General features: G+C 54.4%; 1 protein-coding gene across 2 annotated transcripts; it reads right to left on the bottom strand.

The window, feature by feature from the left end:
* Nucleotides 1-363: 363 nt before the first annotated feature.
* LOC128902045 (dnaJ homolog subfamily B member 5-like) lies at nucleotides 364-19,043 on the bottom strand. 2 transcript variants are annotated; one of them, XM_054184372.1, is made up of 4 exons: nucleotides 19,024-19,043; nucleotides 8,304-8,548; nucleotides 5,378-5,976; nucleotides 364-653 (listed from the first exon to the last, which is right to left on the bottom strand). In XM_054184372.1, the coding sequence occupies exons 2-4, from the start codon at nucleotides 8,512-8,514 to the stop codon at nucleotides 420-422; spliced, it is 1,044 nt and encodes a 347-aa protein (XP_054040347.1). In that variant the 5' UTR covers nucleotides 8,515-8,548; nucleotides 19,024-19,043; the 3' UTR covers nucleotides 364-419. The 2 variants fall into 2 exon arrangements, with proteins under 2 accessions (XP_054040347.1, XP_054040345.1); XM_054184370.1 differs by lacking the exon at nucleotides 19,024-19,043 and adding an exon at nucleotides 16,771-16,838.
* Between the last annotated feature and the right edge of the window lie 1,804 nt (nucleotides 19,044-20,847).

Raw genomic sequence — 20,847 nt, 5'->3', positions numbered from 1 at the left:
GTCCTGCAGAGTCCTATTTACACTGTGCCAAACCCCAACAAGTCCAGCCTCTTGTGGGAAAAGTGGCCTGAAAAGCAGGTGACATAAAAACCCAGAACATGATGCACCTCCCTGGGCAAAGGGCCTATGCCGCTTGCTTGTGCAAGGTGGAAAAGCTGGACCTCTGGGGAAAATTAAAAAGTTTGGCAGCCAGGAGAGCTGTAATGGGCAGGGCAGAAGCCTCCCCACTGCCAGAGTAGAAAATGGGCCAAGAGGGATGGGGGGGGTGGCGTGGGTTGGATGGGAATTTTGGGAAAGGAAAGTGGTGGTGGGGGGGGGTATTTGCATTTGAAAGTGCTCTAGCACCTCTGCTCCATGCAGGCCAGATGCTGCGGCATGCGTGTTTGGAGTATTGCTGCCTGGAGGAGAGTCCCTGGACTCTAGGAGCACGGGAGGTGCTGCTTGAGGATCTGTCTCATCTGGGGAACTATTCTGTCCGGGAAGCGGATTTTGAACTCCACAATCAAGTCTCCTCGCTGGCTGGGGGCCTTGGGGAAGGGCAGCCCCTCTCCATGCAGTCTCTTCACTGTCCCTGGCTTGATGATGTCATTGCAGGGCAGTGGGATCACCCGCCCTTCAACGGTGGGAATGTTCACAGTGCAGCTGCATAAGGCCTGTGGGGAGAAGAGGGGGACACACTGTCAGATGGGGCTGCCACCCAAAATCATCCCCGCCAGCTGCACCGCTGCACCCCATCCCCCCACCGGCTACTCCCAGGGTTAAACTGCCTGGCTCTGTTTGAATGATGCCCATGATCAGTGCGGTTCATGCTCACCAGTGCAAGCCCAGGTCTGTAATGGTGCCAGCCAAACTGGGCTGCAGGAGCTATGCAGGAGAAGGGTGCCCCAGGAGTGGGGTGCCCCAGCCTCACGGGGGGAAGGACACCCCCCCCATCTCCTGGGCTCCCCGGGAGGCACCACCAGCAAGCGCCTGGCCACTCTCAGCAACAAGACAGGCTAAATTTAGCCCTTTCCCTTCCCCAGCCTCGCTGCCCAACTTCAGGCAGCTGAAAATCCAGCTGAGATCATTGGATGCCACCGTGGTTCATCAGCTGTCACCCTCCGGAGCCCAGCAGTTCTGCCCGGTGCTGGGGGTTATCTATAGCACAGCCCATGTCCCACTCCCCTCAACCAACAGCCCCCAAAAGGTTATGCCGGCGTGGGACAATGGTGTGGCCATAAGCTTTCCTGGAAGCTGAGGTCCCAGAGGGGCTGGTCCCCATTGCCAGTCCCTGTTGCAAAGCCAAGAGCCGGTTTCGTGGGTGCCACCCCGTTGTACCCCAGCCCCCATCAGCAGCCGGGGTGGTGGGTGCCACGGCAGCCACAAGCCAGCCTGCATTAGTGAGTCACGTGACGTGGGAATGCAGCAAGAAAACCCTTGTATCCTTAAATAACTCAGACAGCTCTGGTGTACATGTGGGCAGGATCATCTCCAGGCTTTCGGCAAGGGAGAACAATGCTTCTGGGGGGAGGAGGGTGTTGGAAGATGTTGGAGTGGGAGACGGACCCGGAGTAACGATGGAATCTCAATATGAGTATGATCGTTCTCCCCTTTATTCAAGTTTTCACAGAGTATATATAGACAGGCAATAAGAGCACGCGCTAGCGGCAGCTATATGATTGGCTTACAGTCTCTGTTCACGCGCTGTCCATGCAGTTCATTCACAGATCAGGTTGGTTACAAGAATTCACATAGTAAATTACTTAGTCATTAGCACAACATGTTTTCTACCTTCTCAGTTCCCATTTTTCCCATGTACTAATTCCACCTTCTACCACCTGTTTTGCTCTTAATCTAATCTCTCATAGTAGGGAGGCTGGCTCACGTGACCATTTTCTCTCAGACACATTCCTACAGGAGGGGGGGGTGGGGTGGGGGTTTGCAGGGGTATAGTCTCGAGCATCCCAAGCAGAGGGCTGGCACAGGCTTGTTCCTGCCCAGCATGCAAAGCACTCACCCCTCCAAGCAGGGTAGATGGGAGGATGTTCTGGATCCCCCTTCCCAGGAAAAGATTCTGGTGTCAGAGCAGGAGAAACATCTCTTTTTCTCATGCTGGCCACTGGCTCAGTGCCAACGGTTGCAGCTTCTGCAGCTGAGCCATCACAGTGGAACCTGTGCCAGAGCCAGCTCTTGGGCTCCAGTGAGCGGAGAACAGGAGAGCTGAGGCCATCTCCTTGTACAGCTCCTCTGCACAGGGAGGAGCTTCCTCCCAGGAAGAGCTTTTCTGGCTGCAGGAGGATGCCCATTGCCAGCTCCATGCGAGCAATGAGCGCTTGGCTGGATCTCCAGCAGGTTGAGGGGGAAGTGAAGGATGATCTCCCCATGTCAATACATTTCTGCCCCATGCTCACCCAAGGATGTTGGAGCCCTCCTGCTTGTTGGTGCCCATCATCATGCACCATGGAGGGCTGCATGAGTCCACGTGTGTCAGGGAAAGGACATCTCCAGCCATAAAATGAGAAAGAGAGCAGGAACTCCCTATGGGCACATGTGGACAAGGCAAGCAGAGGGATGCAAGCAGGAGCAGGCAATAACAGTGAAGGCAGACAGGATCTTAATGTTTCCTTCCTAAAGCCAAGACACAAGAACCAGAGGTGATGGCTCTTCCGCCATATGTTCTTGTGTTTCATTCTTCTTGCCCAACTTTCCCAGCATTTGGGAAACTGGTTGCTGAAGTAACACCAGTAACCATGGGAGCTACCCTGCATCCTAGAAAGAGGCTCAGTTTATCCCTAGGTATTAAATCATAATGGATTTGATAGATGAACTCTGCACTGCACTGTGAAAGCTAAGCTTTATCTAGGACAGTGGCAGGTCCTCCTCTGCTCGCAGCAAAGCCGGGGGGGGGGGGGGGGCGGGGAATGTCACCACCGGTTGCATCTCAGCTGGGCGTTGATACATAGATGCTTCGAGGAAGGTGACTCCAGGTAAATGATGCAAAGCAGGTGGCTGCTGAGGGCAGGCATTAGGCAGGCAGCCCTCTTACACCTCTGGCTTCTGCAGCAGCCAGGCAGCGGCGCTCACCAAGGCAGCAACCACCCCATGCCACCCCTGTCTGGGTGGACATGGCACCCAGCAGGGCCAGGATGTGAGTGCTGGGAGGGTGTTGCCTCCCCGGGTTGCTCTGCGGAGGGGTCTGTGGGATGGAGGAGAAGGAGGATGCTCTCCTGACTGCCCCCAGCCTGAGCACCAGGTGTGTTGCTCCCCATGGCAGCCAGGGTGCTGGCAAGGGGTCTCCAGCATGGTCACAAGTCAGGTCACAGCACCCACCACCTGCCAGCTCTGCCTGCCAACACCGTGCTGTATTGCTCTTGTGGCAGCAGAAAAGACTAAAGCTCAGGCTAAAAAAAGGCAGACTTGCAAGGAGGAAGGGTGCAAGGAGAGCACCCAAGGCTACAGCCATAGGCTCAGGTAATGAAGAGGTTGTACTATGAGGCACTCTGTCACATACAGAGATGGTGGCATATGGAGTCGGGGAGCTCCCAGCATCTGCTTGTGCTCCAGAGCACTTAAGCTACTTCTTCTCATGGAAGATAAAAGCAGCAAAGTATCACCCTGCTCTGGCAAGCAGCAGGCTGCTGATGGCAGCCAGGCCAGCAGCTCCCTGAGGACACCCAGCATGTTGGGTTTGTGGAGGGGGAGGACAGAGACCAGACAGTCCAGCTCAAAGAGAGAAGGAATTTACCTGGACCAGCAATTTCCACCGGTTTCTCTTTGTGACTGCATTGTGCAAACCAAACGCCAGCATGCATGCCTTGCTCACGGGCAGCTGGATGGAGATCACAGGTGCCCTGTGTGTGTGAGGCAGCTGGGGAGTCGCTCAGCACGGCAGAGCCGGTGCTTCCATGGGCCCAGCACCAGCACTTCTGGTGCAATAGCATGCGGGGCCAGAGCAGGTTTCTCCACTTGCTGCTCAAAGGACAACTCTGGGAGAGAGTCCCTCCGGCCTGAGCAGTGTGTGAACCTGGGCTAATGTGGTCTGGACATCAGGACAGCCAGCTTGGGGTTAATTTTACAGATGTGGGAATGCACAGAAGGAAATATCTGAGATATGGCATGTATGACTCTATAAATAAGGCAACCTCTCCTGAGTATTTCTGGAATGGCCAGGGGATCCAGCTACCACAGGAATAAACCTCTGCACTTTACACCGTGAAGGAAATTCAACTCCTAAGTCTGCAGGTTAACTTGATATGCTTTTGCTCCAGGAGCACCCAGATCTGCCTGACCCACGTGGCTGCCCCTTGCTCCCAGTATACCCGGTCACAGCCCCAGCTGGGATGCAGAGCCATCACAAAGCTCTCCTGACTTGCTGACACGCTAACGAGCTCATGTTTCCCTACCCCCAGGCCTGACCCATTGAGTTTATTTCTATTAAATGCATTTGAGAACATAAATCTGTCTTCAGAAAAAAAAAATCAGCTCATTAAGAAGACAGACAGTGTCTACAGTCTGAAAGGAACAGCAAATGGCAGCTGCCAAAAAGTCAATGTTAAATGCAGCTGCCAGCTGGGATTTATTAAAAGGTAGTTATACAGCAGCGGCAGTGAATGGCACATCTTGTACTGTTAATTTCAGAGAGTCAGAAGAGGCCTAGCTAAGAAGTAAAATTACTGAACAGAAAGTTGGTTCTGTTTTACCTCAAACCAGGACATTGGGCAATCTCTCCTTCCTCTCCCACCTTCACGCAGCTTGCTGGCTCTGATGCATCCAGCTCTGCTGTGACCTCCAGGACTGACAGCCTGTACATGTTGGGTTTTGCTCACTACCTGAATATTTCGTTTATTTGGTTCTTTATCTAGGGAAGCCAGAACCAAAGAAAACAGCTGGTTTTGGCTAAAGCATTGCTCAGCAAGGGCGAGGTACCACCTTTCTCTGCATGACTCTGCTCTCTGTCCTGGATAGTACCTAAGCCATAGCAGGCTCATCTATGAGAACAAGCAGGGACCAAACTCATGCCAGCAAACTTGGGTTTTCTCTTGTTCCTACAGAGGATCTGGGCTCTCTTCCAAATGTGAATACACTAAAAAAAAAGAAGGACAAGACATATGGGGAAGGGAGAAAATGGGTAAATACCACCTGTATTGGCTCAAGAAGCAAAGCATGTTCAGAAGAGACTGCAGCACTCATGTCCTACACCTGGCACAGAGGTTGAGCATCTCCAAAACCAAGCATGAGCTGGTCTCTGCAGCTCCTCTCTGCAGAGGTCTCTGCTCATGTCTCTCACAACCTACCTGGTCCTTCCTCATCAGCCCAGGACAGGGACTGACTCCTTGGCTGACATGTGCTGTGACCCAGCACCACCTCCCATCCCACTGAATTTCCCACTGATACCCACCTCTTTAAGACTGATGTTTGCAGTGTAGATCATGTTCGTCCCATCCCTCTTGAAGTGCGAGTGAGGCTTGTCCTTGAGGATGAAGATGATGTCAGCAGGGATGTTGTCTGGGGTGGCGTCCCCTTCTTTGGGGAATGTGATTTTGGTTCCCTCCTTCCAACCCCGTTTGATGACAATGTTTAGGATCTTGTCCTCAGTCCGCATGGTCCAGCCATCAGCATTGAGCCTTCTGCGGGTTATCTTCATCCTCTTGGTGGAACCGTGGTAGATCTCTTCCAGGGACACCTTGAGCTCATGGATGACAGGTGGGTCCTGGACCTTTCTCTGTGTGTACAGGAACTCCTGGTGCCGCCGGTGAACCTCGTTAATGCTGTTGAAGCCAAACCGACCGAAGGCACTGAAAGGGTCATCATCATAATCAATATCCATATCTTCCTGGTCAAAACCATTGAACACCCGTGAGCAGCTGCTAGCAAAGAAGATATCAAAAGGGTTGGAGCCTCCAAAGAAGGATGCAAAGGCGGCATGGGGGTCTCCATGGAAGGTGTAGTGGAAAGTGTTCCCTGAGCTACCTGAAGAGCCACCTCCAGTTTTGAGACCTGGAAGAGAAGGGGGAAGACGTGACATTAACGCTCCTTGCGGGCGGACGCTGTGCTGGGACCATACTTTCCACATGGGAGCATGGTCTCTGCTGGCTCCAGGCAGCCCTTCCAGCAGCTCCTGGGGGTGCAGGTCACCCCCTCCAGCCCAGCCACCTGTGGAGACCATGGGCCAGGAAGGCACCACCCCAACCCACAACACGCAGTCCTGCTCCTACACCCAGCAAGCTCAAAAGCTGTTCAGGATTTGTCCCCACTACCCTGACTGAGCACTTGCTTGGTTCTCTCCACCCGATTCATGGCCTTTTCATTTAAAACATTTCCTGACCGGCCCATCTCCATTTTTCCCCACGGGCAGGCTCCCTTCTGCCCAAATAGCTCTGTCTTTTGGGCTGCACCAATGGCTGCAGTCCAGGAGCATCACGTCCAGCATGTGAGAAAAGGCTTTGAGCTCAGTGAACGACCATGACTCTTGGTGGCAGAGCAGGTGGAGGTCAGCAGACCTCCAGGTTCGCACACAGCAGGAGGGATACAGCTCTCTGTTTACAGACTGTATAAAATGTCAGGTAAGTTCAAGGTTTGGATCTTTTGGCAACCATTCCTGTGGGAAACTCCCCTGCCAGACCTTGGGCAGGGCCTTACGTCACTGCAACTTTACCCCCAAAGTCCCAAGCAGCCAAGGCATACAACAAGTGGCCTCCAAAGAGGTCACACGTGCTCTGCAAGGCTATTTTTGACCAGGAGGGCCCGGGAAGGGTTAAGCCAAGCCTAGCTCAAGGACTATTTTCAGGGTACACCGGTGACAATGAAGGGCTATTTCTGATGGGCTGTCCCTCGTGCCAGCCCCCTGCAGCAGGAGATAGGAGTGGGACAAGCACAGAGCGGGCAAGTTTGGGGATCTTTTCTGATCAATGAAGTTTCTAACCTGGGGTGGGGGGACCTTTCACTTCACCTTGCCCACCCCAGCATGTGGGACTCAGAAGCCCCTCGAAATGCCGATCCCCAGGCCATACCGCTCCAAAAAAAAGGCATCTGATGGGAAATGAAAGGTGTGTGGGGCCATGGACCATGACTGGTCTGGAAGTCACTGCCTGGGAGGTGAATGGCAGTCCCTGTACTGCGACAGGTCTAGCCATCTCAGCGGCATCCTAGTCACAAAACCTTTTCACATTTTTCATCCCATTTCTGCCCTGGCTTTCTGTGTGTGATCAGGGCCGGTTCCCCAAAACGCCGATGGGGTTTTGTTTTGCTGGTACTCCCCATCCCACTGTGAGGAGGGGGCTGCTCTTCCCTCCCTCCTTAACTCGCTCTTATTTTAGCTGTCTTTGGCAATGGGGATTTCACCAAGAACTGAAGAGCCTCTGTCCCTAACAGACTGTACAGCCAGGAGGTTTCACCTTTAATCCCATGATGCCAGTCCAAGCAGGGTCCAATTTCAGTGGCACCTCCAGGGGAAGGCTGGTTTCCCACTTGAGACAACCTCTTCTCATTTTACACCACAGCAAATCACGTGGCTTGGGTGCATCCATCATAGCCCTGACATAACTAATGGGTCGAGAATTAACCCACCACTAGTTAATTCTGCTGGTGGCTTGTTAAGGGATGCACCTGCCCACTAGCCCCACAAGACAGGCTGCATCTTCCACCCAGCAGCCTGTTCCTGCCAGACCTCCTGCTCTTTTAAGCACTCAAGCCCTGGGCTGATTAATGTAGATGCTATTTGGCACTCTCCTCGAATGGGGTTGTGCTCTTCCATCTTTGACTAATAAGGCCACCTGCGGTGGAATGGCTCTCCTCCTCTGTGCCAACCCCCAGACAACAGCAGCTGCTTTGCTTCAAAAAAAGACCTTTTACTTAAATTGAGAAAAGCTTTGAATCCTGTAGATCAGCCTGTATTGGGGAGGACAGTGGGACCAGTGCCCAAATGCAGGGGGAAATGCAGGCAAAAGCAATACTTCCCCACTGGGAAATTTAGGTTAATTAAAAGGTTGCTAACAAATTACTCCAGGTATGACCCAGGAGGTGAGCTCCTTCCACTTCCATCGTCTCAGACAGCTGCTGGGCTTTGGGGCAGAGGGTAGGGAGAGCCCGGCCAGCAGGGTGGAAAAATCGAGCAGCCCAGGGAGGAGCAGGTTGAGAGGTGATTTCTGGCATCAGCAGAGCTTTTGCTCTCCCTGATTCTGCGGCTATCAGCCCTATTTCGGAGGAAGGCATGGATCACCAGGACAACTCCAGGTGCACTGAGGGTGTGAAAAAACTCCCTCACCTATAAAAGCCTATTTGGACTAAGCACCCCTGCCTTCAAGTAGCAGTGCTTGTCCCCTTACCTTCCTCACCATACTCATCATAAACAGCTCGTTTCTTGGGGTCACTCAGGACGTCGTAAGCCTCCGCAATCTCCTTGAACTTCTCCTCGGCATTGGGGTCTCTAATCTTATTGGGGTGATACTTCAGGGCCATTTTCCGGTAGGCTTTCTTGATTTCATCCTCATTGGCACCAGACTGGATGCCCAAAATCTTGTAATAGTCCTTCCCCATGATGACGATGCTGCTGGGAGCCGAATACTTATTCCTGAAAGCAGAAATACAGCTCTTTGTAAGGTGAATATCACACTCGGGCAGCTGGGGATCGGACTGACACGCACTTATTGCAGAGCTGCCGCTCCCAGCATCCCACCAGCCAACAGCACCAGAGCCAGCTCAAGTCCACACTTTCTGCCAGAGGTCAGCGCCCTGGTGCCAGGATGTGCCCTGGCTCCGGTTTTACTTCCCTGAGCCCCACAATGGGGATGGGGAGACTCATCTCTGAGGCTGATGGGGAGAGGGAGAGCCTGAGCCAGGGCACCACATTATTATACAGACCACGCCACTGCTAACGTCAGGCAAGGACCGCATCCCCATCCCATCCACCCCCCCGCCGAGCCAGGAGGGCTGAGCCGTGTCTAAATGTAGCTGCCGGCATGTCCCGTCACCCCCCTTCCCCCCTGGCTCTCTCCCAGCTGGGGACCTGGGACTTGAGGCCGGGTGATAACAGCAGGTTTTTGGAAGCTGAAAGCAGCTGCAGGGACCGTACTGCTGCCTTCACCTTAAAGGAACTTCAAACATTTTATTCCTGAAAGCAATTGGCATTCACCTCCAGCATGTGAGAGACATAATTTGTATTTAGCAAAGAGAGAATGAAGCCATTAGTGGGGGGCGTTTTTTTTATTTGCTTTTAAAAAAAACACTTTCTAGCCTGACAAGCTAGCCCCAAGTCCTTCTCACCAGGGCTGCTCTCTATCACATCATCCCCCAGCCTGTATTGATAACGAGGGTTATCCCGACCCAAGTGCAGGACCTTGTACTTGGCCTTGTTGAACTTCATGAGGTTTGCTCGGGCCTACCTCTCTAGCTCATCTAGGTCCCTCTGGACAACATCCCATCCCTCTGGCCTGTCAACCGCACCACTCAGCTTGGTGTCATAGAATCATAGAATCTTCATGGTTGGAAAGGACCTTTGAGATCATCGAGTCTTTGTTCTTGTGGGGGACTTCAACTTCCCAGACGTCTGCTGGAAATATAACACAGCAGAGAGGGAACAGTCCCGGAGGTTCCTGGAGTGTGTGGAAGACAACTTCCTAACACAGCTGGTGAAGGAACCTACTAGGGGAAGTGCCCTACTGGACCTACTGTTTGTTAACAGAGAAGGTCTTGTGGGGGATGTAAAGGTTGGAGGTCGTCTTGGGCACAGTGACCATGAAATGGTAGAATTTTCAATTCTTGGTGAGGCAAGGCAGGGAGCCAGCAGAACTGCCACCTTGGATTTCCAAAGGGCAGACTTTAGCCTGTTTAGGAGCATGGTCGAGAGTGTCCCTTGGGAGGCAGTTTTGAAGAGCAAAGGTGCCCAGGAAGGCTGGTCATACTTCAAGCAGGTGCTCTTAGAAGCACAGGAGAAGGCCATCCCCATGTCTCGAAAAACGAGCAGACAGGGAAGAAGACCAGCCTGGCTAAATAGAGAGCTTTGGCTGGACCTCAGGAAAAAAAGGAAGGTTTACATTCTCTGGAAAAGGGGCTTAGCAACTTATGAGGATTATCAAGATATAACAAAGCTATGTAGGGGGAAGATTAGAAGGGCCAAAGCTCAATCAGAACTCAGCTTGGCCACTGCAGTTAAAGACAACAAGAAGAGATTTTTCCAGTATATCAACAGAAAAAGGAAAACTAGGGAAAATGTAGGCCCACTGATGAATGAGACGGGTGCCCTAGTGGTAGAAGACACAGAGAAGGCAGAGTTACTGAATGCCTTCTTTTCTTCGGTCTTCACTGCTAAAGCTGCCTCTCATGAATCCCATACCCTGGAGGCAAGGGGAAAGGTCTGGAGAGAGGAAGATTTTCCCTCAGTTGAGGAGGACCAGGTCAGAGACCACTTGGCCAAGCTGGACATTCACAAGTCCATGGGCCCTGACGGGATGCACCCGCGAGTGCTGAGAGAGCTGGCAGGTGTTATTGCTAGACCAATCTCCATCATCTTTGAAAGGTCATGGGGAACAGGAGAGGTGCCTGAGGACTGGAGGAAGGCTGCCATCACTCCAATCTTCAAAAAAGGCAAGGAGGAGGACCCAGGGAACTACAGGCCGGTTAGTCTCACCTCTGTCCCTGGGAAGGTAATGGAGCGACTCATTCTGGATGTCATCTCCAAACACGTTGAGGAACAGGAAGTCATTGGAAGTGGTCAACATGGATTTACCAAGGGTAAATCATGCTTGACCAATCTGATAGCTTTCTATGATGTTATAACTGGTTGGCTGGATGAGGGGAGAGCCGTAGATGTCATCTACCTTGACTTTAGCAAGGCTTTTGACACTGCCTCCCATAACATCCTCATTAGGAAGCTGAGGAAGTATGGGCTAGATGGGGTGATGGTGAGGTGGATCGAGAACTGGCTGAGTGACAGAACTCAGAGGGTTGTGATCAGCGGCATAGAGTCTAGTTGGAGGCCTGTAACCAGTGGTGTCCCCCAAGGGTCAATACTCGGTCCAATTTTGTTCAGTATATTCATTAATGACTTGGATGATGGGACAGAGTGTATCCTCAGCAAGTTCGCTGATGATACCAAACTGGGAGGGGTGGCTGACACTCCGGAGGGCCGTGCTGCCATCCAGCGTGACCTGGACAGGCTGGAGAGCTGGGCAGAGAAAAACCTAATGAGGTTCAACAAAAGCAAGTGCAAGGTCCTGCACCTGGGGAGGAAGAATGCTAAGCACCAGTATAGGTTAGGGGTGGACTTGCTGGGAAGTAGTTCTGAGGAGAAGGATCTGGGGGTCCTGGTAGACAGTAAATTATCCATGAGCCAGCAGTGTGCCCTTGTTGCCAAAAAGGTCAATGGAATCCTGGGCTGCATAGGGAAGAGTGTGGCCAGTAGGTCGAAGGAGGTCATTCTGCCCCTCTACTCTGCACTGGTGAGGCCACAACTGGAGTACTGTGTCCAGTTTTGGGCTCCCCAGTTCAAGAGAGACAGGGAACTGCTGGAGTGGGTCCAGCGTAGGGCAACTAAGATGATTGAGGGACTGGAGCATGTCCCTTATGAGGAAAGGCTGAGAGAGCTGGGACTCTTTAGCCTGGAGAAGAGAAGACTGAGGGGAGACCTTATTATGGCATATAAGTATCTAAAGGGTGGGTTGAAGGAGGATGGTGCCAGACTCTTTTCATTGGTTCCCAGTGACAGGACAAGGGGCAACGGGCACAAGTTAGAACATAGGAAGTTCCATTCTAATACACGGAAAAACTTCTTTACAGTGAGGGTGACAGAGCACTGGAACAGGCTGCCCAGGGAGGTTGTGGAGTCCCCTTCTCTGGAGATTTTCAAGACTCGCCTGGATGCAGTCCTGAGGGATGTGCTCTAGGCAATCCTGCTTTAGCAGGGGAGTTGGACTAGATGATCTCTAGAGGTCCCTTCCAACTCTGAAGTTTCTGTGATTCTGTGATTCTGAGTCCAACCATACACACACACAAAAAAAAAAAACCCACAAACAAACAACCTACAATCTCTGCCCTTCAGAGCATGCCCTGAAGTGCCAAATCTAGACGTTTCTTAAATACCTCTAGGGATGGTGACTCAACCACCTCCCTGGGCAGGCCGTTTCAGTGCCTGACCACTCTTTCAGTAAAGGAATTCTTCCTAATATCTAATCTAAACCTCCCCTGCCGCAACTTCAGACCATTTCCTCTGGTCCTGTCATTATTCACCTGGGAGAAGAGGCCAACACCCACCTCTCTCCAACCTCCTTTCAGGTAGCTGTAGAGGGCAATGAGGTCTCCCCTCAGCCTCCTCTTCTCCAAGCTACACATGCCCAGCTCCCTCAGCCTCTCCTCATATGACCTGGTCTCCAGAAACCTCACCAGCCTGGTAGCTCTCCTCTGGACACGCTCCACCACCTCAATGTCCCTCTTGTACAGAGGGGCCCAGAACTGAACACAGTCATTGGCAAACTTGCTGAGGGTGCACTTGACCCCACTGTCTAAATCATTGATGAAGATGTTGAACAGCACCGGTCCCAGTACGGATCCCTGAGGGACACCACTTGTCACCCCTCTCCATCTGGACATTGAGCCATTGACCACCACCCTCTGGATGTGACCATCCAGCCAGTTCCTTATCCACTGAACAGCCCACCCATCAAATCCATATCTCTCCAACTTAGAGAGAAGGATGTTGTGGGGGACCGTGTCAAAGGCCTTGCAGAAGTCCAGATAGATGATATCCATTGCTCTTCCCTTGTCCACTGATGCAGTCACTCCATTGTAGAAAGCCACCAGGTTGGTCAGGCAGGACTTGTCCTTAGTAAAGCCATGCTGGCTGTCTCGAATCACCTGCCTGTCTTCCATGTGCCTTAGCATAGCTTCTAGGAGGATCCGTTCCATGATCTTCCCAGGCACAGAGGTGAGGCTGACAGGGTGGTAGTTCCCAGGGTCCTCCTTTCTCCCCTTTTTAAAAATGGGTGCGATGTTTCCCTTTTTCCAGTCACCAGGGACTTCACCTGACTGCCATGACTTTTCAAATATCATGGAGAGTGGCTTGGCAACCACATCAGCCAATTCCCTCAGGACTCTGGAATGCATCTCATCAGATCCCATAGACTTGTGTATGTTCAGGTTCCTCAGGTGGTCACGAACCTTGTCTTCACTTACAGTGGGAGGGACTTTGTCCCCCAGGTCCCCATCTTGCAGTCCTTCAACTTGGCAGGCGTGAGGAGAGAGGCTGGCAGGGAAGACTGAGGCAAAAAAGTTGTTGAGAACCTCAGCCTCCTCCTCGTCTGTTGTTACCAGTTTGCCATTCTTGGTCATCAGGGAGGGTACGCTTTCTTTAACCTTCCTTTTCTGGCTGACATACCTGTAGAAGCCCTTCTTGTTATTCTTAGCACCCCTTGCCAAGTTCAGCTCCAGCCGCACCTTGGCCTTCCTGACCTCATCCCTACATAACAGGGCAGCATCCCTATACTCTTCCCAGGACACCTGATGCTGCTTGAACTGCCTGTGCAGTTCCTTCTTGCCTTTTAGTTTGACCAGCAGGTCCCAGCTCAGCCATGCTGGTCTCCTCCCTTTCTTGCTTGATTTCTTACACCTGGGGATCGAGAGCTCTTGTGCTCTGTGGAAAGCATCCTTGAAGATCTGCCAGCTTTGTTCTGCCCCCTTGTCCCTGAGGACTGTTTCCCAAGGAGTCCTATTGACTAACTCCTTGAAGAGCTGGAGGTTTGCTTTCCTAAAATCCAGGGTCCTGACTAGGCTCCTCGTCTGGCACGTATTCCTCAGGACCGTGAACTCCACCAGTGCGTGGTCACTGCAGCCCAGGCTGCCTCCAATCTTGACATCCCCAATGAGCTCACTCGCATTGGTGACTATCAGGTCCAGTATGGCATCCCCTTGGGTAGGGCTGTCTATTTCCTGTCTTAGGAAGTTATCGTCAAGGTGCTCCAGGAACCTCCTGGATTGTCTACAGCTCGCCATGTTACTTTTCCAGCAGATGTCGTGGTGGTTGAAATCCCCCAGCAGGACAAGAGCCTTCGAGCGCGATGTCTCCTGTAGTTAGAGGAAGAAGGCTTCATTAGTAGGTTCGCCTTGATCAGGCGGCCTGTAGTAGACACCAACCACAAGGTTCCCCTTGTTGCCTTGGTCTCTAATTCCTACCCATAAGCTTTCAACTTCCTCTTGGCTATTCTTTAGGGACAGCTCTTCATGCTGTATCCCTTGCTTAACATAGAGGGCAACACCTCCGACCCTCCTTCCTCGCCTGTCCCTTCTGAACAGCCTATAAGCCATCAATTGCCACATTCCAGTCGCAGGATACGTCCCACCAGGTTTCAGTTATGGCCACTATGTAACAGGGCACATTACTCCAGGGCCATGCCTATACTAAGGCATGGAAAACCTGGTGGCTGTAACCCAAGGAAGGAAAAGGATGGTCGATTAATTCATCCCCAAGGCACGCAGCTGGAGCAGCAAACACCAGCGGGGTCAATGGAAACCCAGAGAGCAGCTGGAGGAGACAGGAGAGCAGCTCCTCTGAGCAGAGGCTGAGCAAGCCCCACGCTCCTCCAACGACACTTCCCATTGCTTCTTGCCCTTCAGTTTTCTGATGGCAAAATCCTGTCCCTCCCAAATCTGGCCTGCCGTGCCCTGCCTCACACAGCACAGCTTGGTGCTTGCCCCTGGCCCTGTTCTTCTCCAGGTGTTGCCCCCAGTAGACCTGCTGCTCTCTGCTAAGTCCTTGTGCTCATGTCCTGCTCCCCGCTATGGTCCAGGTTTCATCCTCTCACCCCATCCTTGCTCCAAACACCCCTGGGCAGCCCCAGCCAGTCAAGTCCCTTCAGCAGATGGATTTCCACATCAGGTGTGAGCCTTGGCCCTTTCCTTCACCATCATACAAGTTACCAGATGTTCCCTCAATCCTTACTCTATCCATAAGCTCCCGGTGGAGGTCATGGAGGGACCCCCCCCCCCCCCAGCAGCTCAGATGAGGGTGGCTGGGCACCCCCGGGGGTGCACATCCACAGTGCTGCACTGAGCCCCTGGCATCAATCCCAAGCATCCAAGGCTTGCCTTGGGTCATGTCTTTGGCAATAACCCCTCTACAGCTGGATAGCTGCTACAGGGGCTTGGAAATTGGCCTCCTTGATCCGAACCATCAACTTCTGCTCTTTTTTTCCCCAGCTGCGGAGCGGTTACTTTGCTGTAAGTGGGGAGGAGGGCTAAAGCACCCAATGCAGAAGGGCTGACGGGCACAGATGGCGCAGAAGGTAGATGGGGGTACCTGAAGATGTGTGAGGCAGCCCAGGGGGGCACATAAGAGACAGAAGGTCCCTGTGTGCGTAAAGAGCATCTGACAGTGTCTCCCGTGGCAGCTCCTGAATGCCAGCACGTTTTGGTACTGGCTTCCCAGCAGGAGCCCGCCAGCTCCCGTGCAGAGCCACCATTGCCACCCAGCCCACACAGGTGCTAGGGGATACTCTAGCCCCTGCCTGCCTCCACCTCCCCATCTGCCCTCCCCGTGGGGCCAGGGGGCTGCAGGAGACCCTGGGGCGAGCAATGAGGGAGGGGAGGTCTGAGAGGTAACCTGTCGATCCCCCCACCAAAGGTCACCCCAGCACCTCCCTACCCCACAGCAGCCTCTGGTGTGGGGCAGGGGCTCCCCACAACTAGGACCAGGATTTGGTCCCTGTCTGGATGATGCCAACCCTCCTGCAGCAAGGGCAAGCGAGGCAGCACTGAAGACAACCCCGTTGTACCCCAGCTCAAGAGATGCAGAGGTCTCAAACCTTCAATTTTTCCCTCCAGGGATCACAGTGTTCAGCTCCGACCCTGCACAGCCCAATCTGAGGGCACCACTGGGACCACCCTGCCCATCCAAAACACCACGGTGCTTCCCACAAAAGTATGCCTCACCCCATCAAAATGCTGTCGCCCCCCTCAAGATCTCTGGTCTTGACTGCTGAGGTATCTTTGGCTGGGGTGGGGATGCTTGCTGGGTGATGCTCTCCCAGCTTGGGGAGCCCTTTGTCTGTCTGGGCTCAGGGAAGGGGGAATTTCTCTGCTGAAACTCAGCCCCGCGCTGCAGTTTACTGTGCTGGTGAGGACCAGACACCAGCAGGTGACTTGGTGGGCTAAAGCACGCTCCGGAGGCAATACTCATATGTGCAGTGGTAAAACACGACTCTGTCCCAGAAGAGCCTCCTTCCATCCCTCACACCTCCCAGGGGTTCAGCTGCACCTTGCTACCACTACCTCTCCTCTCCCCCTTCTGCTCAGTCATCCTCTCCTGCCTTCCCATTTAACCCCCTCGGGAGCAGTGGGGAAGGTGTCGCAAGGCGGGTTTCAGGTGGGCAAGCAATTTCTGCATTCACCCTTCCAACCAGGATGCCTTAGGACAAGCTGCAGCCACCCAGCTGTGGAGAAAACCACAAACTTTCCCCAGCCGGGGCTGGCCCTGCCAATACAGCCCAGCCTCCATCCTCCTCTTGCAACCACAAGAATTAAATAAAAAAATAAATCTTTGTTACAGCCCTGCACATGACATCCGCCCATGCAACCTCTGGATGAGCGTGCCAGCTGAATAGTGATCATTTGACATAATCCCTCTGCTCAGCAGACATGTAAGGGAACAAACCCATGCAGGCAGCAGCACTGGGGAGATCTTTTTCTGTCTTGGGGTGCAAGGTCACTGCAGGATGCCATGCACTGGAGATGGGCACCAATTGGCACCTTGGGTGTCATCGCACGTCGCTCCTCGGTAACGAGGGCGAGAAGCAGAAACCCACTTACCAAAACTTTATGAACACATTCAGAGTCCAAGCTGTCATTTTTAAAGGCTCTAGTTTTATTTTAAACATCACGGTTGTCCGAAGGCACCATTGTGTGCCCAGATGGGAGGCACCAGAGAGTGGCAGGGGGACGGAGGAGAGAAAGGTGCCAGCTCCTGCCAAGGATGCTGCTGCTGCCAAGCGATGCTCTTGTGGCGAGCCTCCCCCTCTGGCTCCTCCAGCACGCTGAAAAGGCAACTCCTTTCCAGCCTGGTGGCTGCAGCTGGCTCCAACCTCCACTCCCAGGACAGCTCTGAAACAGCTTTGACTGTGGGTGAGCAGGCATCAGTGTGGTGTGGGGAGCTGACATCCTTTGTGCACTTCCCACCCCGCTGCAGCAAGGTGCCTGGACCCCAGTTGCCCTGTTACCATCACGCTCACCACATAGCCTCTTCTGCTGCCAAGTAGCAAGAGCGAGGAGCCCCTGGGGTCCCCAGAAATTACTTGCTCACACCCAGGGTTGTGCACCCACAAGGCTAATAGGGGAGGAAGAAAAGTAGGGTAGCAGTAATCTGCCAGGCAGAAAAAGTCGTGTTAACCAGCTTGCACCTCCCTGGTTTTCCCCTTCTGATGTGCAGGGGTCCCTGTGTCCCCCTCCCTGGGTGCCGGCACTGATCCCCCCAGAAGAAGGGGTCTGACCACCATGCTCCCACCCAGTGTCTGGAGCTGCCCGCCAGCTGCGGGCTCCTAGCTCTCCCTGCCCAGCAGTGCAAAACCTATTTCTGAGAAGTCACCTTCAGACACGCCAAGGAAATCCAATGCCACCATGTCTCCCCTGTCCGTCACCATAATTCAAGGGCCGTAGAGAGCATCCTCTCTGGATGCCCACCACCGAAACAGGGCAGCCGTAGCCAGGACATCACCAGGCGGCTCCTGCATCCCACCCTTGGCAAGCAAAACACCAGGCAGGTGACAGCCCCCTACCCACTGTTTCCCCAGGGGTTGGGGTCCAGTGGGACGCTGAGAGCTGAGCATCGGGGTTGGCAAGCCGGGGTGGGTGCATAACTCTCGGTGCGGCTCCAGAAAAGCAGGATGGCCGGGCCGGCATGGCAGCGTATCCCGGGTTTGGTCAGGGAAACAGAAGGGATCTCTGAGCATTGGGGCAGGCAGAGCCACCAGTGCCTGTGCCGCCTGGCAGCCACAGGGAACCAGGCAGCAATGTCATGACTACCTGAAATGAATCATCCCCTCCCCAGCCCCCACCCCCTGCCTGCCTCCCCCTCCCCACCGACAGCCCCACTGGGGTGCAGACACCTTCGTGGGGACTGGGTTAACCCTCCCCTCACTGCCTCTGCCTGCACGGCCCCGATTCGAGCCTACCTGGGGATGGGTCAAGCCCCACTCAATGTCTCCCCATATAGGGTCCCCCACTTCCAGCCACACTGGAGTGTTAACCCCCACTGGTGTGGGGATGAGGTCAAGCCCCCCCATACCCCCCCCCCAGTGTCCCATTTAGGGGCTCAGTGAGAAGCTGTCACCTTCGTGGGGGAGGGGTTCACACCCGCCTCGATTGTGGACAGAGGTTAACCCCCTCCTTGCCGGCCCCTCTGACCCCATTACTGTTACCTGGGGGGAAGTTGCTTGTTACCCATTTCCTCACCACCTGGTTCAGCCCCACTGGGATACACTGGTGCCCCCAACGGGGAGTGTGTGTGTTCAACCCCTTCCTGGCCACACCACACAGCTCCAACAGGGCACATTACTCCCTCCAAAGCAGGAGGGGAGAGAGTGGTTAACCCTCATCTCACCACCCTCTCCAGCCCCACAGGGATGCCCCAGGGAGGGGGAGGTTTAACCCCTTCCTCCCACCCCCTTCAGACCCACGGGGACACCCTGTCACTAGGTAGGGCAGAGCAGTTAACCCTGATCCACAGCCCCACCAGGAAACCCTGTCACCCCATGGGGGCAGAGGGGCTAACCTCCCTTCTCAGCCCCATAGAGCCACCCTATCACCCCATAGGGCAGAGGGACTAATCCCCCTAGCCCTATATCGACACCCTGTCACCGTATAAGGCAGGGGGACTGACCCCCCCCGCCCCTCAGCAGCACCCTGTCAGTCCATAGGGCAGAGGGACTGACCCCCCCGCCCCAGTGGGGCACACTGTCACCGCAGGGGGCGGAGGGGCCGAGCCCACGTTCCCACCGAGACGCCAGTGCCGCTGACAGGCTGTAGGGCAGTGCAGTGGGGCAGGGCCGCCACCGCCCCGGCACTCACCGCTTGCGCTGTCCCGTCAGGGGAGTCCCGCCCGCCCGCGCGCGCGCGCGTGCCGTGCCGTGCCGTGCCGTGCCGGCGTGCCGTGCCCCACCCTGTTGGGTCGGGGTGTGGGGGTGGGTAGGGGGGTGCGAGGGTATGGGTGGGTCAGCCATCACGCCGCGCTCATTGGCTTGCCCCGTCTCCCTATGGCCACCGCCCATTGGGAAGTTCAAGCCGGTACCACCCCTTCAGAGCACTCTCATTGATCAGGCACCCGCCCTGCTGCGCCGCGCTGGCTGTTTATAGCGGTGGGATGGGCCGGGGAATTTTCTGGAAGGCTGTGGTGTCACTGGGATGTTGAGTGTCAAGTTCTTCCCCCTCGTGCCCGGGTGTGAGGCTAGGATTGGGGCCATAACTATGAGTGGGTATGCGGCTGGCCTCCATGTGGGGTGGGGGCTTCATAGGCTCTAGTGGGTCAGAGTGGGCTGAGGGCATGTCTCCCGCCTGTATGGGGCAGGGCATGAGACCTGTAGGAGCATTTCTGTGGTGCTCATGTGGGTCCTGGGGCTGTGTGAGGGCTAGGGGCTCCCCGACCCAGGGCAGCTCTGGGGCTGGGATGTGCAGGTCCTGGGGCCTGCTGGGGGAGGGTCCTGTGCAGGGCCTGGCAGCCTGTTGCTGCTCCCTAGTGTGGTGATGACTGTCCTGAGTGGGCGCTTGGCTGCAGGCAGGACTTGGGTCATGCTGAAGCATGTTTCCTGCGGTTTTGGGGCTGGGAAGTGCTAGGTGGGCTCCTGGCCTGTCCCAGGGTGGAAAAATAAGAAGAGAAGCTTGCTGGGAGCAGATGTGCTGGAGGGTGAAGCCCTCCAGGGAGGTAGGGAGGCACTTGAGCTATCTCCTTCCTTGGAGCAAGGTGTGTTCCTGTGGCCTGGCTGTGCTGGTGAGGCTGGAGGACAGTGTGAACTTCCTGAAAGCCCTGCCTGTGCTAAGGCAGTGTCTTGCTTCACATGGGGCTGGCTGGGACAGGGAGGCAGAATGAGCCCTGCAGAGTCACTGCATGGGGCAGTCTGAGGGTGTCTGATGGGGTGAGTATCTAGTTCCCAGGGACAGTGCTGTACCTAGATCAAACACCTGATGTGCTGAGGCTCATTATTTCTGCAGCAGAGGCTTCCCTGCCTTGGTGTCAGCTGAGGTGCTTTAGTCCTAGAATGGTGCAAGGACTTGCCTCAGGGTATCCTTTTTCGTCAGGAAAAAGCCATGGGTCCCCCTGAAGCCTGGGTCTTGTGCAAGGCTTAGGGGGCTGCATTTAAAACCAATCCTGATGTGTTTGCCTTGGTGTGACCCAGCTCTGCAACAGCAGTGCCTGCAGCTGTGACCAGCTAGCAGTGAAGCTGCATAGCCAAGCATTGTTTCTCTGCAAAGCCCCATCGTGCATCCCCTTCCGAGGGGAAAGTGTGCTTGGGCTTTTGCCATGTGAGTTGCCCTCCTGATTTCTGTGACATCCTGGTCAGGGTTAGATCTGGAGCGAGGTGGCTCCTGGCCGGTGGAGCTATCTGGACCCAGTGTCCTAGCTCTTGTCCTAGGAAACCTGCTTGTCTTGAGAAACAAGCCACGTTCCAGTTGTAGGATTCGTCCCACCAGGTTTCAGTAATGGCCACTATGTTGTAGCTTTCCAGCAGCACGGTAGCTTCCAACTCCTCCTGTTTGTTGCCCATGCTGTGTGTGTTCGTGTAGAGGCACTTCAGCCGGGCTGTTGGCTGTGATGCCTTCTTGGAGGAGCACCCCTTGGGGTGTTTCACAGGTGTTTCCCTGTTGACTTGGACTACCTCAGGAGCACCTGGCTCATCT

This window comes from Rissa tridactyla, chromosome W, assembly GCF_028500815.1.
Source record: "Rissa tridactyla isolate bRisTri1 chromosome W, bRisTri1.patW.cur.20221130, whole genome shotgun sequence".
NCBI lineage: Eukaryota > Metazoa > Chordata > Aves > Charadriiformes > Laridae > Rissa > Rissa tridactyla.
The sequence above is the reverse complement of the archived record's forward strand: the minus strand, read 5'-3'. Positions and strand labels throughout refer to the sequence as shown.